This window comes from Parambassis ranga, chromosome 6 (assembly GCF_900634625.1).
Source record: "Parambassis ranga chromosome 6, fParRan2.1, whole genome shotgun sequence".
NCBI lineage: Eukaryota > Metazoa > Chordata > Actinopteri > Ambassidae > Parambassis > Parambassis ranga.
This window is the reverse complement of record NC_041027.1, coordinates 9,156,866-9,174,771: the sequence shown is the minus strand read 5'-3', so window position 1 is coordinate 9,174,771 and position 17,906 is coordinate 9,156,866. Positions and strand designations below refer to the sequence as shown.

The 17,906-nt window shown below is 39.3% G+C and overlaps 1 protein-coding gene across 10 annotated transcripts in view; it reads right to left on the bottom strand.

Moving 5' to 3' along the window:
* The window catches only part of shank3a (SH3 and multiple ankyrin repeat domains 3a), a 151,601-nt gene that overhangs the window by 86,367 nt on the left and 47,328 nt on the right, over positions 1–17,906 (bottom strand). For all 10 annotated transcript variants that reach the window (XR_003670876.1, XR_003670881.1, XR_003670879.1 and 7 more), the window contains 2 exons: positions 2,284–2,487; positions 347–418 (listed from right to left, as the gene is read on the bottom strand). Coding sequence is in view for 1 of the 10 variants with exons in the window: in XM_028407478.1 (XP_028263279.1) it covers positions 347–418; positions 2,284–2,487 (276 nt within the window). In the remaining 9 variants the exon portion in view is untranslated. The remainder of the gene's footprint in view (positions 1–346; positions 419–2,283; positions 2,488–17,906) is intronic.

Genomic DNA, 17,906 nt, shown 5'->3' with positions numbered 1-17,906 from the left:
TATGTAGCATATAAGGAAAAAACTACAGGAAAATATGCTGTAACAATCATATGGAGCCACACATAAGAACCTCAAACAGAATGTCAAAACAACAAATAAGAAAATCCTTCAAACCAACAGTCCTCATTCTGCCAGTGGAGAGATTTCAACAATCAACACCAACGAACACTGAACAGCAGGACTAACACTGTATAAGTAACCAAGCTTTATGTGTTGCATTTCATGGTCATGTCATCATTCAAAGCCGTACAAATGAAAAGCTCAGAAGATGTCAGAACACATATACATACTCATGTTAATTAATATGCATTGTCTCTTTATAAATAAAAGGAAAATAAAGCCTTACCTTGGTGTGGAGCTTAGACAGCTGCTTTTCATCCAGGTAGGTCTGAGTGTAGACACGTCTTTTATAGCGGAACTGAAACAAGAGAGCACAAATAAAAGGGTTGAAAATGAGGCTTTTCTTTTCTTCACTGCTTCACAAGAGAAAAATAACAGTTAATTAAAGTCATGCCAGATAAATCTGTCACACAGCATCAACTCCTCAGACCACATTTCTTTTAAAAAAAGTGTGAGATAGAAAGCAAGAGAGCAGAGATAATTTACAGATTTGGACTCATTTAACACTCCTTCAAAAGCATCAGGGGCTAAGAATCTACACCCATCCACACTTCATATGGAAATACAACTTTGGTCAAAGTGTTAATACATAGATGAAGCCGACGAATTTATCACTTATAACAACACAGCATAAATAATAAAAGAGATGACTATAAGAAAGTCCACTCATTCTCTGCACTGGTGGCCAAATGTAGGTCAATATGGCCAGGAGCCAGTGACTGAAGTAATTAAGCGATATAACGTTGAGACACTGTGAAGCTGAAAATTGCAACTTTAGTCCTATAAATTTGCCAAGAAAGCAGTGTGAACCAGCTGCTTTAAAGTGGCTAAACAGAAGCTAATGTTCTTTCACAACCATGACCAAGCTGTGCAGGTGCCTTCGCTGAGAGAAGCAGAAACTCATGTGAGCATGGTCTGTTCAACCAAGGTGTGTTTGTTTTGCTGAGATACCAATCAATGTATAATGTGGTTTAGAGTAAAACCCAGACTTTAATGTTTGGTTGTAACCGATGTGTGAGCCACATTTCTGTAATTTCTAGGACACACACACACACAAACTCATTACAAGGAACAAGTTACAAATGTATGTGTGCAAAGGTTTCCAAAGATGCTGCAGCAGGCAGCTCTGGTCTATTCATTCATTATTTCTGACAGACTGCACTCAGTGCTGACAGCCTGTAATAGCTTTAAAACTTCTGTAACTTCTACTGCCAAGGACTCACTCATTTTGTATTTCAGGTCTCAGGTATAGTGTGTGTGAGAGTCAGTATGTGCACGTCTGCTTCTCCTCCGATGTGTGCTGTTCACTAACGGTAAATCCATGACAGAGCAAAGGATTTTGAGCTGCTAATCCAAACCTGTCAATCATCTCCACAGACCATGGGCCTGAGGGAATAACTGCAGGTCAATCAATGGCTCACACGCACACTGCACTGACAAAAACTTGTAGTATTCACACAAACTGAGTCCACACACCTATCAAACAGATTGTAAGCCTTTGTGTCAGCAACCAAAGAGACACAAAGGGAAAGATGAGAAGAACAGAATGAAGCACAGTCCAGATCAGACAAGAACTGTGAAAAGTGCATTATGTCAATGCTGTTCCCCAACATAGATCTCCAGTGATGCTGACATTGATGCCATTTTAAACGAAGATCTGTAATCTACTAATATTAATACTACACTACGACACTATTCCAGCCTTGAATCTACATCGATATGTGGCCACTTTAGCAAATCCTTCTTACAAATTTACTACAAACAAAGATGAACAGTGAAACCACCTGACATCTTTACACCTCTGTGGCAAATCTTTTACGCCTGTGATCTCTCCAAACAAAAACTATGATCGACAAGCACTACAATTATCTCAGAGAGATGACAGCTGCTGCTGACAACAGATTGTAATAGAGCGCAGCCTTATTGCTGCTAGGTTTGACTGACATGTACTGACAGAAAAAACACTGTGCCTACAACCCACAGGCAGAGGACACCTTACACTGTCTTAAGATACCTCCTGTATCTGTGTCAATAATTCATGTTTGAGGGTTGATCCATACAGTACATAGAGACAGATATTGTATGGCATGTTGTCATGCACCACCTCTGTTTCCACCCTTACTCCCTTAAGCCTCATGCATACACATGGTCATTCACACCTACCTCCAGGTAAGGTACAGGAGCAATGGAGGGGAAGGGGTATTCCCTTAGCTGTCTCTCCTCATCCAGAAACTTGCCAGCCTTGCCGTTGTAAGCCGGCTGGAATAGGCCATAGTTGAGTACATCCTTCAGGCTCTGGTTGAGAGTACACAGGATCCGCTGCTTCGACCGCCAGATTGGAGCATCCACATTGAATTTCATGCATTTCTGCAGACGAGAGCCAAAGAGGGAAGAAGGTTAAGCATGTGCCATTTTTCTACATGCATCGTGTACTGTATTGCACTTCAGAGAAGTGAAAACTCACAGACTGACATTTTAGTGATATGCATTTTTTTTGACATTTAGATGATAGTAATCTTAAATAAATCAGGAAATGGTTTCCTCAGAGAGGTATGCATCAAACCGATGTCACGCCTGTGGTAGAATCTAGGGCTTTTATTATAATAAGCAATTCACGTAGGCGTGGTAGCATTTCCATTACTCTTCACAAAAGGTCACCCCAAAAGCATTGTGGTAGTTACCACACTAAAGTAAGCAAAAGTATAATAGAAGCAAAAGCTCTTACTCTGCTGACACCCATTTTTCAGCAACATAAATTTGTGTTTACATTTGAAAGAGCATTATTCATTCTTGAGAAAATTAAGCAAAGAAATATGGATTTATTTATTTTCCACACCGTTTCCGCGCTCTATTAAACAACTACATACAATGACTAATAAACTGACTCACTCTCAAAGCTTCTCCTTTCAGCAATTATTGATGTGGAGAAAAAAAGATTTGCTTGGTTAACTGTTAAGTGAACCCCATACAGTGGTGTATCATGCTAAATTTAACACTTAAATTACTAAAATGCATTTCGCTATCAGTCTCTTTGGAGTGTAAAGGGGCTGTGAATACCATGGCCAGGCACCTCTCTGCAGTTACCACAGTGTGGAGCTACAGATGAGAGAGTGAGTGAGAGAGGGAGAGAGAGAGAGAGACCAACAAGTAATAAATCAATCGCTGATGCTTGCAATATTGACTTGAAACCTCAAAACTATACTACTCAACACCACTATGTGGCTACAATTTAATTCCCTTCTAGCCTGATGAACAAACTACAGCAACTGTGCAAAGACAGTTGCAGGTTTGTACCTTGCTGCAGGTTTTACATTTTGACCAAAGTGAGGCTGAAATGAATCAGTTATACCAACAGCAGTGTAAAACACAAAATCAGAATCAGATCTTGTGGAGTAAATTGTGAGGTTTTTGTTGTTGTTTTTTTTAATATATTTTAGACAAGCAGGTCTATATTATAGTTCTTTAGGCTATCAGCCGTTATAATAACTGGTCAAAATGATCGATCAGCAGCTGAGCCATGCTGAACTCTGTACTTCCAGCAGGAGGAGGCCCACTTTTGAAACTTAGCTTTGTTGGGCTTCTGATGGAAACACATACATATTATTCCTATTATCTGTAGAACCTATACAATACAAAAACTTATCACCATTTAAAAACCATTTGGTCTATCAAAATCACAAAATGCAGTGATTTCAATGTGTTTATCCTTTAAAGTAAACTGGGGAATGACATCCCCACAGTCCACCCCTCCACTAGTTTGTTTTATATTCAAAACACGAAAGGAAGTAGTTTTTTTTTTTTGCTCTCCCAGTGTAACAAAACTGACATCAAAAGCTGCATCTTCAGTCTGAGATAGAGTGCGTTTTCATTACAGAGAGAGATGAGGCAGGGTTGGAGAGACTGAAGATTTAGGATTAAGGCTGCCACTTGGGACACACTTGTTAAAACACAGAGATATTGCCAGCCACAAACAGTACAGACACAGAACTGTAACTTGAAATTAATTTAATAAAGAGTTTCATTTTTCTGTGTGTACAGTTTGGCTTTATGTAAACATCTGGTTAATATGGGTTTTCCAGAGAAATAGGCAGTCATTTCTTTATCATTTATTTGCTTTTTTTTCCTCATATATTTTTTACACATGTATATATATACAAGGCTCTGTACATTCACTGTCAAAGCCACATTTGATGAATGTGGCTTTGACATGAACAACGGCATCTCAGTTCACATTGACCATTTATCTCGTGCTATGCAATCTTGCCACCTCTTCCCACCTGTTTGTACAGTCCTGACACTCAATAATTCATCAGCAGTAAAACTTAATGTAAGGGTCACAGAAAAGACAACATTGTTGCGTACTCTTTAAATCAATGACTGCAATTATATTTATAACCAGCAGCTTCTTTCATTTTAAAATCAAGACCAAGGTAGTAACTATTGTACTTGTACATGCTCCAACACTGTATACCCTGTGTGATTCTGCCTCATTCATCACCCCGATCATAAACTTAGCACCGCAAGTCACCTAAAGTCTCAGTTTACACGGTCTACAACATAGCCAGTGTTTAAGACAATCACTTAACCTCGCCATCTGTCACTCCTGGCACTGGGATTGGGCCATTATGCAGTCAAACAGCAATGTTTGTTTTTACATAATTCATTATGATATTTTATGTAAACCTCATGTTAAGAACGTTTGTCCATCCATTGTGTTGACATTTTCCAAAGCTTGCCAACACACAATTGAGACAAAAATGAGACTAAATTTAAGTATAATGGCCCAAATATATATATCTTACATGTACAACTTATCCACTTGCGGCTTAAAGTTGTGCATAATTTGGGGAGTGAGTACTTTGAATGACAGGTGGGTGCAGTCACAGATCACTAAGATTAAGATTAACTAGGGAAATTAAGTAGTAGGTGCATATTTTAAAAGCACAATAAATACAATATATACAGGAAAGACTCACACACACTCATACATACACACACCTAGCAGCAGACAAATCAACATAAATACACAGTTACCGTAACTGAAAAGCTTGAAGTGCTGGAGATGATGCACCAGTTAAGGTTTTATGAGCAAACCTGTCTGCCTCAGCATCACTCTTGAGGAATCGTGCTCTTCAGGAAACCTTTGGATTTACTGAACTTCCACTTGAACTAAAAAAATGGTGCATAGGGGAAATAATACCAATCCAATCGCTTTACAGGTAAGGTCATGGTAAACAGAATCTCCATTTTAAAAAAAGGTTAAGAAAAACTAAAACTGTACTCAGCTGACCTGCCACAGGTAAAATGCCTCTTTAACAAGAGGTTTAAATCTCTATTTGTGCCCTCCTCCCCTAGTCGTGCCTTTGAACTGCAATGCAGAGCCAGACTGGATATAACATTCAAAGCATGAGAGCAAAAGAAAGAGCGTCAGTGCAGCAGAAATGAGACAAACAAACACAGTTACTGGAATGGGGAGGAAGGGAAAGGAGACCAGGATAATGCCGTAAAACACAGAAAGAGCCACACACATCCATCATATGGATCTGCATGCGTACATGTGGTCATGAGCCAGTCGATCAAACTTCTTGTTTTCTCAACAACCTTTTGAACACATCAGACAATATCAAATGTAACACAGAAAAGTCCTTATAATTGTACAAAATGAACAGTCAAAGTTCCAAAATCGAGACTTGTGATGTTTTTATATAGTGCTTTGACAGTGGTCATACCAGACCTGCATCTTGATGCTGTATCTAATATAATTATGACACGTATGAGCACATGAATTATTATTAAATATGTGCCAGTCAAACACACAGCAGGTCTGGAATTACCAATTAAAAAGCATATTATGATCCACTGACAGAATCTATGGCAGCTTATCATAAAAGCTGAAGCAGGACATGAGCCAATGGAAGACTCTCATGGAGCTCTGACAGAGCAGCCAACCTATCTCTAAGTCATCTTGAGTGTTTACGTAACAACAGTTGTTGCTAACTGCTACTGTGTAACATCATATATTATTTAAAAATACATTTCGTACATTATAAATGAAATACTACTGCTGCTAGTCTGCTGGAAAGACGAAGATAGGGCATGCAGCTCTCATCCCCACACTGCCAGTTGTGTTTGGATGAAGAGGAGCAGGCTGAGACTAAAGGAGTGATATCCTACACTGAATATTTGGATTAATAATTATTTATAAATCAAAAAAAAGATTCTGTTGACATAATTGATTAATTAACGTTAAGGCATTTCTGATGTGTCATGTTAGACATGCAGTCACAGATGAAGAAAATCCATTCACATCAATTCTGATTTATTGTATTTAGAAGAAAGGGACGTCCAAACCAAAAAACATGTTGGGCCATGGCTGTTATTAGAGTGGGGGCATACATTTTCCAATTATGACTTTGAAAGGCTCAAATGCTTTTAGTCCAAACATCAGTGCAAACCCCAGCTATTTACTAAACTTTGAAAAGTGGCAAAGCAATGCAGCAAATTCTGAAATTATAGGAGGGAAGCTGAGGAAATGTATTACCAATCCAGCAGCAGCTCTTTGTGTTTTGTTACTAAGGGTTGAACCTTTTTTAGCTTACTGTGGCCATGTGATAACTAAAAATACAACAACCCATTAGACAGAATACACCAACAAACAATTCAAATTTAAAAGTGTCACAATGGAAATAACTCCTTCGGTTTAAAAAGACAAACACAATCTTACACAAAAGGCGCTCTGCTGCTAACTGACATAGAGCTTACACTACACTTGCTTGGTGACAAATGCAGTGGCTGCAGCTTGATGCCTCAAATTCTATTAAGTGTATGTGAGTAGCTACACCTGCATGTGTCACATTGGCTAAATCTACACTGTAATGGTGAGTGAGTGCTCCTCCACTCTAGCCTGCTATGTTCAGCCATGTGTAACTACATTTTCCTATTGTAAAGCTGTTCTTGACCCTGCGCTCACCAACCATAACAACGCAGCATTAAGCCCCACTAGATGAAGAAGACTGACACAACAGGAGGGGCAGATAAATGATGAGATGTTGAATGTATACCTTGAATGTATACCTTGCTATCAGAACACACTCTAAATAAGAGAAAACAAACTGTTCAGATGTTCTACATAAAAGGTAGTTGGAGTTGTGGTTTGCTATGCTTCCTATATAAAGCTTGTACATTATAGAAATAATACTGTTCCTATTCAAAAGCACATGATGTCCTTAAAAGCATCTGAGCCTTGGTATGTATCACTCCTGTGTGACTGCCCCTCGGGAAGGAGACCTGTGTTATTTTTTATGATGAGAATATATCAGAGCAGAAGAACAACATAAACATAGAGCAGCAGGCATATGTTTCAGTCAGAGAGCTGTGCTGATCATAACACTTAAGATGCAATTTCTGAGAGATGCCAAAGCACAACCTTCAGCCCTTCAGTCTGTGTGTTTGGTTGTGTTCCTGTAGCCCTGTGTGTTTATCAATGTGGCTCCATGTCAAATTCATTCACACTCTGGTTGAGATCAGACACCCTGGGGTATTACATTCCTTTTCTCAGTCTTCTTCATGTCTTCAGATACTTTCATCAAAGGCCTAGCCTTGATCTTTTGTCTGGTTAAATTAGAGACATTAAATGAAGGATGGCTGGACAGGAGAATACTGGCTTGAAGGAGGAGATGAGACAACCAGGAGGTCACACTTGCGGGGCATTGTGGAACAACGAACAGAAAGGCATGAAGGAAGACAGAAGAGGCGGTGCCATTTCTATGAATCGCTACATTAGATTGCCTAATGTAAGACATGGATCACTGGGTGTTTGGAGGTTAAAGCTAACTAGTTTAACAAGATGTTGGTTCCTTTTTATGCTTCCAAGAATCACAAATAGATAGCTGCTGGTATTGGTAATCAGCTAACAAGGTAATTATTACAACTTTCCTACAGACAGCCAGCCAAGTGTTATGAAACAATATAAAGACTAAAACCAGTATGTCATACACCAGGAAATTAGGGTTCTGTGACTTTATCTGACTAGGGAAAGAAATACAACCCTGACAGGACTCAAGTTCACGCAAGTTCAAACAGGTCGACTAAGTGTAAACAAACACACATTACGTCATCCCACATCAGAATTCAGTACAGAGCCCAAAAGTGCCTTACTAATTAAAACATATCGTCTGTGTGTTGTTGTTTGTGATTATGCAAGCAAGGATGATGCATGGAGAAGGACATGGCTACAGTATCTCTAAAGGCACAGATGGAAAAGTCTCAATAGAAAGAGACAAGGCATTGTTGTTGCCTTTTTGCACAAAGTGATGCATCGACAGAGGAGAGAAAGAAAAGTGAAGCATAGTGGTGAAGTGGAGTGAAAGAAGAAGAGAGGAGTGCTGAGATGATGGAGTGTAATGACTCTCACACAGCCCTGTCTCCATCTCCCAAGACCTCTGGCTGTCGCTGCCCAGATGACATATGCGCTAATTAACGCTGCCGAGCCTCCGACTGGATGTGGGGGCAGCTAACCAATGCCCTAAAGAGATACAGTAATACAGATCACTATTGCAAACATGTGTTTGTTCCTCTGTAAACTAGATCATACAGTGAGTAAATAAGCCCCGTCTGTTTGATACATGTGTGCCAATCACCTACAGACAAGCTTGGGTTTACTAAATGAAATGCCTCTGTCTGGTGTTTATATGCTCAACTGGCTGGCTGTTTTTCTGGTTTCATTCTGTTTGGCCAAAGTCCATAACAATAACAGGTGCATGTTTCTCTGTCTCAATCTATGGGCCCTGCAGGAGGAGACTCAGCATTGGCACATAAACTAACACTGTTTAATCTTTCAGCCATCCATATTTTATGGTACAGTTAAAGTCACCATTTATAATATATCAGCAGCAAGACGTAGCAGATGTTAATGCTCAAGCAGAACTTTGCTATCATGCTTTTTTACTTCCCCCTGGTTTAGATTGGTAATCTCCACTTCCTATGCTACTGACAATATACTGTACAATATGTGACTGAGTAATCACATCAGTCAGTGTTTAAAATCAGGAAGAGTTCAACATCTACACCCTTGTCAGAAGAGCACCAGAATGCACGAGGAGACACTGTGATATTAAACATGACATGGTGTCAGGGTACACATTAAATTCACTCTAATTCAGGAAGACCCGGCATGCAGTTTCACATCACAAAGGTGTGTCACTGCAGTGCACACACAACAGAGAACTGAGGAGACAACTCATCATCAACAGCACCAATCCATGCAAAATGTGTCCTTTTGTGTATTTGACAGTAATTTTCCTGCTTAAAGAACCTTCAGGTGCCCTGAAAATTAGATCATCATGAGTCGATTCGGCCAATTAACACAATTTTTGTATTTGTTTTGTTACAAATAGCACCTGTTATGTTATATGCAGTTGAAAATTATAAGGGGAATGTTGACCCATCACGATTTGAAGCACAATTAAAGTTACAATGCCATGTTTCACTTTTATTTGTACCACAACAGGAATATCTCTCAATACAACAGCAACACTCTAAAAAATATTCTTTTTTTCATAAGTGACATAAGGTATGACAGGGCTAACAAACGGCAGCCATGTTTTTCTCACTCCCATCACTGCATGTGACAAGCCAACTGTGAAACATTGCCGCGTTGCATTGCAACTGAACACATTATGAGGCCACATCTGGCTACAGAGAAAACTAATATAAAGACAGCATGTTTCCATTTGTGTCTATCACAGTCGACATCCAAACACATTTGTTACAAAATGCAACAGCCTGGTCCCTGTTGGTAATCACATACTGCAGTTCATACTCTACAGTTTTATACCGCATATGTTTATTTAAATACCACACCAAGAATCTTAACCCTTACTGGCTCTAGGGAACTCACAACTGGACAATACACAGTTGACTCAAGGGGTTTACGTCTGAACCACATTACCAGCCTACACCCATGAGACAAAGAAGGAAAACAGGCATTGATTCAATTAACTCGGATTAATGGGATACCATCAAGATTCAGGCATCTTGAAAGACACTATGTGAACACACACACTAAACACTCAATGCACACAGAAAATGCTGAGGCTGAACTTTCCTTAATTACGCACAATGATGCGTGATTCATGCTGTCCATTTGATACGAATAGTTGGGTTTAATTTGTGTTGAAGGGGCATGTTGTCAAGGAAAGGAAAGAGCAGAAAGCAAATGTGCATGTTGCACTTAGTAGATGTAGGGCAATGGGCTTGAATGTATAATATGTAATCAAAAGTTGCTGTAACAAAAAGTGTGGAGGATTGGCCATAATTACAAACAGCTTGATACAAGCAAGATACAGTTTATCTTGACTGACTGGTATATCAGAGGAGTGTCAACCTTACCTGCATTTAATAATAATTCCAGGTAAACTGTTTATCATGAGCACTTCTAATGAAACCCTCCACCCAACAGCAGGACATAGCTGTGCCAAAGCTTTATGGTCTGAGTTTAATGTAATCATGCCCTAAAAACGCTATGAAAGATATACACTCCGATTCTGATTCTCTGTCTCTCTTAAACAGTATACTAACATAAAAGGTTAACAATCAATCAAATCAATATTTGTTTGTACCACTGCACCAAGCTTCCTTTGTACACTTGCCAGACCTTTTGTGTGTTTTTTTTTCTCCAAGAGACAAAATGTATAAGAACCCAGAAAGAGTAACAGAGAGTGTATTAGTGAGATAGTGAGCCAGAGAGGGGTCGATGTTTTATAACAACTTCAAATGCTGTGACTCAGAGGAACCTTATTTTTATCTGCAAAGAACCCTGGACCTGAATGTGTAAAGAGAGCAGGCTGGGATCTCCAGTCAGTTTCAACTTCAAATGCAGCATTTGGCCTGTACTGTCTCCCTCACTAGGACCAGGTGAGCGCATATGATTCCTAACATCCCTTTTCTGAACACCTAGCTAAAAATATTTAGTACAGTTTCTGAAGAGAAGTTCTTAAGTACCCAAATTCGTGAACAATGCACAGTACATACATACATTTACAGTATATAAACAGGTGTTACTCCAAAGATATTTTTCAGCAGCTTACTCTCTCTGTCTGCCTTCGTCTCTCCTACGCTGCATTAGAAGTACTCATCTCTACATCTAATACAGAGGGCCATCCTGCATCTTAACAACCACATCAAGTAGGTGCAGCACAGTGCTGGCTGCACTCAGTAAACACTGTAAAGACACACACTATATTTTATAAAGCTTCTAACGGAGGAAACAAATTTATTTCAGGGGACAGACTTATCCTGCCTCTCTGCCTCTACTTTTCCACTTTAGTTTGCGTTTCCTTAAATTTGCATTTCATCAGCTAGTTACTTTTTGGGTGTGCCAAGGAGCAGCGCACCCCAGCTGGTTGCCAAGGAAACTTCCCAACTAGCCAATAGGGATTGCTGGTTAAAGCATATACATTTTTTTCCAAGCACTACTGAGTAGGACACAAACTTCACACCATAGCCAGCATTTGTGCAGCAATGACACAGTTCATATGACTGAAATGGTTCTCCCATTTATAAACACAAATCTTTTGATATGTATTTGACATTTAATCATTTAAAACTATGCCATTAAAAGACACTAAATAAATTACATTTTATAAACTAGTATTTTAGATCAACTTTTGTGATTAGCCCACAGTCAGCTTCCCTTGCATGCAATTCTTCTGTAACTGTTGGATGTCATGACACAAATGCACCACCTGTCAATATCACTTGTGTGCTTTTCATCAAATGTAAGCCTTTTTTATCATGTCACCACCATCCTGCCTTTCCTACATGTCAGGCCTGTCACTGTGGTGATTGCTTGCCTTAGATCTCAGACAGCTGAACCGGTTCCTGAAGATTTTTCCTCCTCATATGTTTGGCACAGCCGATGTTCTCTGCACTGCGAATGGTTTGAATGATGCTTATTTTCATGTGTCAGCACAGCATCTTTTTTTTTTTTGTTTACGAGTATCAGTTCCAGGTGCTCATTTTGGATTCTCTGTTGCTTTTCCAAACTTTAAAAAAGGAAAAATATCTTTATACATTTGGAAGACTGGTCGATCCCTGAAGAAGGCAGCCACAACACACCCGCTCTGTTGATGTCAGAGAGTTTTCTTCTACCCAATCAGCAAGTTGTGTTCATCAGCTCTGGCCTCGATTCAGTGTTAATGAGAGCCTTTCCCTCTCTCCTGAGGGTGAACAACATTCTCATCTTCATCTCGCAGCTTTCCAAGCTGTGTGATGCTAACATACACCCTCTTTCTTTGGTTGCTAGGCAAACCGACAGTGGCAAAATCTGTCATCCCTCTAGGGGTTTATTCATTGTGCCCTTGAGTCTCAACCCAGGAAGGCATGACAGCAGGATGGCGACGGTCTCAAACCAGTGCCTTTGGTCTTTGAAGCCCTAAAGAAATATCAAACACTGTCTGTCCACTATGGGTCTGCTTGTCGGAATCATCAGGTCCAAAGGGGCACACTGCACAGGAACATCCTAACCAGTCCACACAGTCTGATGCAAAAATTGCACCTTATCATGCTGCTTCTGTCACACAAGACTTTGTTTGTACAGTACCAATTAAGAGGACCGTAGCTGTTTTCACAACTCTCCATTTAAATGCAAATGATTCTGCCTGCTCTTAGATGAAACAGGTGACCATGCAATTGGAAGGGGTCAATAATCTACATCGAGCTCAGGTTGACTAATTGAGTCAGTCACTGACTTAAAACAGTGAAAGAATCAAAGGTCAAACTCATGATACTTTAAATTCTACGGGTAATGATGTTAGATGGAATTCAAAAATGCAAAGCTACATAGCATAAAGCCACTTGATAGAGAGTTAGTACTTAAAGTGACCTTTCATCTTGCCACTTTTAAAAATCTACATTTACATTATAAATAGTCAATGCACTGAGATGTGACTTGCATAGTGTATCAGGGCTGGTTTGATGAAGTCCAAATGTATGCTTTACATAAATTGCCTTAACATGGTGAAAGTGCCTCCTAATACATCTGTATAATAAATATTTACTGATACTGAATGTATACCTTGGCATGATTTTACATGCCAAAGCTCTCATGGGAACCATATTAGAAACAGCAAGTAAATAATCAACATGGTGCACAAAAATTGATTTTTAAATACTCACACTCTAAATCCAAATTATCAATATGGCTTGCCCAATTAAAAAAACATCACCTTTCTTCAGCAATTACATCCTTAAAAGCAGCTAAGTTTGCCTGCAGGGCTGTTGTAGGAGACTGCATCAGGTGTGCCCAGCAGCTGAATGTATGCACACATTTATGCTGTTTGAATTCACCTCACTGCATACTCACAATGTTGAGCTACAGCCATGTTCACCCATACAGCACAAAGTCACGACATATCGCACACAGGTGTTGTTACTCAGGCATTACTCACTCAAAATTCTACACACAGACACTGCAGCTTATATACTGTAGTAATAAGCTGACTGCAGACATACGATGATAAAAGAGGACACAATCAGTGTGTGTCAACCAGAATTAGCAGTGAGATAGCGAGTTTCTCTGCTCTCCAAAATGTATTTTCAAAGTGACTCATACAGAATTACAATACAGGCAGCCTGATTAAGAAGATTTAATATATACGTCAGAAGTGAAGGGCAGGTTCTCTTCCAAACTTCTAAACTATGTGTCTTTAATGCAAGCATAAACACAGACACACACTGCCACACACAACAAATATCAATAAAAGTCTACTTTTCCATTACTGTTGACAGGCGAGACTGAATATGCCAACAAGATTTACAGTTAATGCCAGTCACCAGTGAGATATGAACACTCAAAACACAGACACAGCCAACGAGACACACATGCTGTACCCACACACACACACACTCACAGATATACAGAGAAATCACTTACCACTAGTTATGTTTATTCTTTCCTTGCAACAATACACGCAATGCACTACTTTCTAGTAACTTTCACATGTCCATTAGAAACAGTAAAAACTGTCTTGAGCTTTTCTATAACAGACGACTAATTAAAACATGAGTGCACAATGTGCATCCATATGAGCAAATCGTGTCACGCAAGAGAAGCAGGCAGTTCCAGTGGATAGGACAACACTATAGATGACATCTCTTGAAAATTAAACTGTTCAAAAACAAGGTATCAACCTACCCTCAAAGAGGAAGACCCAACTGTACTCATGTCTGAACATGAACCTGTTGAATATCCTAAATATACAAAAGCATAATTCAAGTTCTAACAGCAACCAAACAACCAAATAATTAAGTAGTACTAATTTATCAATAAGACAGGAAGAGTGAGATTCATTGCAAGGATACACCAAAACTGATCTCTCTTTCTGTTTAAAAAAAATGTAGCAGAACACTACTGTATTGCAGGTAATTGAAAGTGTATATATTGCCAGGGGGTCCCCTCTCCCTGAAGAAACCTGAAGTTTTAAAATGAAAATTAACTTTTGTCTGGGGGTTTGAGGACACCCCAGCAGTCCACTGGTTAAAAAAAAAGAATTGGCATATTAAAATCTACTGTCCTCTCCTTTGTGGTTATATATTTAATATTACAATGGAGAGAGGTCTACTCCCTCCACAAACACAATTAATATCTGGACCAGACCTGTAAGAAAAGGTCAGTCTTAATATTAATGTCTCTATATATTCCCTGGCTTCTCTCAGACAAGACTCTGCCAAAGGACGAAAACAAATAAGGAAACAGATAAAACAAAAAAATATGGAATAAAATGTGAATAATAATAAATAATAAATGCTGCCGATACTAATAAATACTACTTAATTCATAATTCAACTCCAAATAAACACGACTTTTAGTAAAAGTGCCATTTTTTTTTCTGGAGGGTGTCTAGAGAGGTGGGGGCACTACCTTGAGCTTTAAGGCAGCAAGGACTGAGAACTGTATACAATCAATAAAAACAGACAGACCCACACTGTTCAAAACAACAATTTATCTGGCTGGCATTATACTTTAAGAAGAATATAAATGTTTAAGTTCAGCTGAAAAAGGCGAGGGGCTGGCAGTGCAGAGATGGCTGGCTGTTACACTGGTGTCGTGACTGTTCTGGAGTCTGATGTCATCGATTTTGTTACTGAAGAAAGGTAAACTTTGCTCACAGATCAGAATGCTAACAAGGAGGTAAACCGGTGAAATCAGCAGGATATAATGCTGCAAGGATGTTGTTCACTGCTTTCTTAAAATTATTAGGACCCAAATGAACTGTTCCTAAACAGCAGCATATATATATATATATATATATATATATATAATTTTTTTAACCCAATAAGACAAAAACAGTTTGTAGCAGCAGGTAGGGTTAAGAGAATCAAAGTGCTCTGTATTGATTTATTTATGGAGCTTGTACTGATGTGATTTGGTATAGCTGATCTTCAAACATAGTCTTGTTTTGTCCGTTCTGCTCTCAGATATGCTAGAATATTACACTGTGGTCGTTTCCAGCCCTTTCCTTCTCTCTGCTTAGTCTGTGCTTCAGCAAGACTTTGTGGACAGATGGAGGGGAGCTAGGGTGGAAGAGAGATAAATGGGGAGTGAGATGAGAATAAGGGGAAGGGGTGTTACACAGGGTCATCCCGCTCACTCCCTTGATGGGTGTTGTAACCAGATGGAGGTAGAAATATGCTAGCCACATCTTGTGCCTCGGCTGCCACTGTGAATGAAGCTAAAAATAGCAAGATGGCAGTATCAGGGGTTTTACAGAAAGATACCTACTAATCACTGATACAGCATTGCACATATCAATGAGTATGTGAGTGTATTTAGAGGAAATGTCAAACTTCTGTTGCATGTAAGGAGACAGAGACATAAAGTGTGAAGAAAAAGCCAAGATAAGGAAAAGCAAAAGCCCAAGACAGGCACATACAATGAAGTGAATCCATGGTAAATGAGTCAGCATGAACATATATGGAGTACAGAGAAATATACAGTGCAGTTTAAAAGTTAGTGAACACTTTATAATTTTCTATAAAAGGGCCTCAAGGACAAATAAGAATCCATCTGTTTAAAGGTGTTTCTAATGAATGGAGGATGTCGGTGAGTGCCTGGGTTTTACTTAAGTACGTAACAGTGATCTATCAAAGTCTGATCTTCACAACGTGTTTTTGAAAGTGTATAATGGCATAATCAAATGACATTTCTGAGGGCCTCATAAAAGCTGTTGTTGCTTATCAGGCTTTAGTAATCTCTAAAGAGTTTATACACCACAAATCCACAGACAGGTTTTGTACAAAAGGGGGAAATTAAAGGCCATTGTTATCTTCCAAAGGAGTGGTCTATCAACAAAGATCACTCCAAACAAAGTCATAAAACAGACCACAAGGTTACAAAGGATCCCAGTGTATCCTCTAACATTGGCTAATGCTAATGTTCATGAATCCACCATCAGGAGAACACTGAACAACCATCGAGTGCATACCAGAGCTGCAAGGAGAAAGATACTGCTGGCTGTCTGCAGTTTGATAAAGCTCATATAGACAAGCCAGAAGACTGCATCTGACCCTAATGTTGGGAGAAAGAATGAAACTGAACCTATCCTATCTGTGAAACATGGTGGCTGTAGTATCATGGTTTGGGCCTGGTTCGCTGCACTTGAACCAGGGCGACTTGCTAGCGTTGATGGAATAATAAATTCTGAATTATACCAGTGGAAATGTCAGACATCTGTCTGTGAGCTCAAGACAACATGGATCATGCAGCAAGACAACAACAACACCAGTTATTTTTTTAGAGAAGAATGGCTAAACAAGAGCTAAAATTCTGAAAAGGTTCAATTCCAAGTTCTGACCTCATTCCAACTAAAAAGCACCAGAGAAAAGCAGTTAATGTGAGAAACATCTCAGATTGTAGCTGTTCTGTACTAAAGAATGGTGTGAAATTTGATTTGTCCCAGTCATTGTGGACGACTGACCAGCAGTTTAACAGAAACCTTTAGTTGTTGGTATTGCTTCACAAGGAGGTGAACAGATGATACTGAAAGCAAAGGTCCACATACTTTTGTCACTTATTATATCATATTGAACCATTTTCTTGAATGATTAAAGTAAAATATTTCTGTTTCATTTGTTAGAATGGATTCTTTTTTCTATTGTCAGGACTTACTTATGTAAGCCTACCAATTTGAGGATGTTTTTTTCCCCTTAGTTTTACCCTGAGGGACAAAGCAGAATACCTTAAAACTACATAACACACATAATAATAAATGTGTGAGCAAGGCAAATTTTGTTTTAAATTTAAACCTCTTTAAAGCAGCTACCTTTTGCTTTGATGACACTTTGCATATTCTTGACATTTTCTCATGCAGCCTTAGTCATCACCTAAAGCATTCCCAACAGTTCTCACATATAGTGAGTACTTGTTGAGTGCTTTTCTCCTCACTCTGCAGACCAGCTCATCCCAAACTATCTCAGCTGGGTTTAAGACAAGTGATAGTGGAAGCCAGGCCATCTGATGCAGCCCACAACACAGCCGGAGGTGTTTTGGCTCATTTTCCTGATGATAAATGACGGTCAAGCTAAGCTCAAACATATGGGATGGAGTGTCACTGCAGAATTTGTAGTAGTCATGATGGTTAAGTGCTCCCTTGTTTCCAGCAGCTTCTCACTGGTCTGCCTCTGTCGTGGTTGCTTTGCAGCAGTTTGACAAAAAGGGCCTGATTTACAGTCTACTCTGAAATGTTGCTGTTGAGAGGCACTGATAGGCTCCAATCTGAGGTGCCATT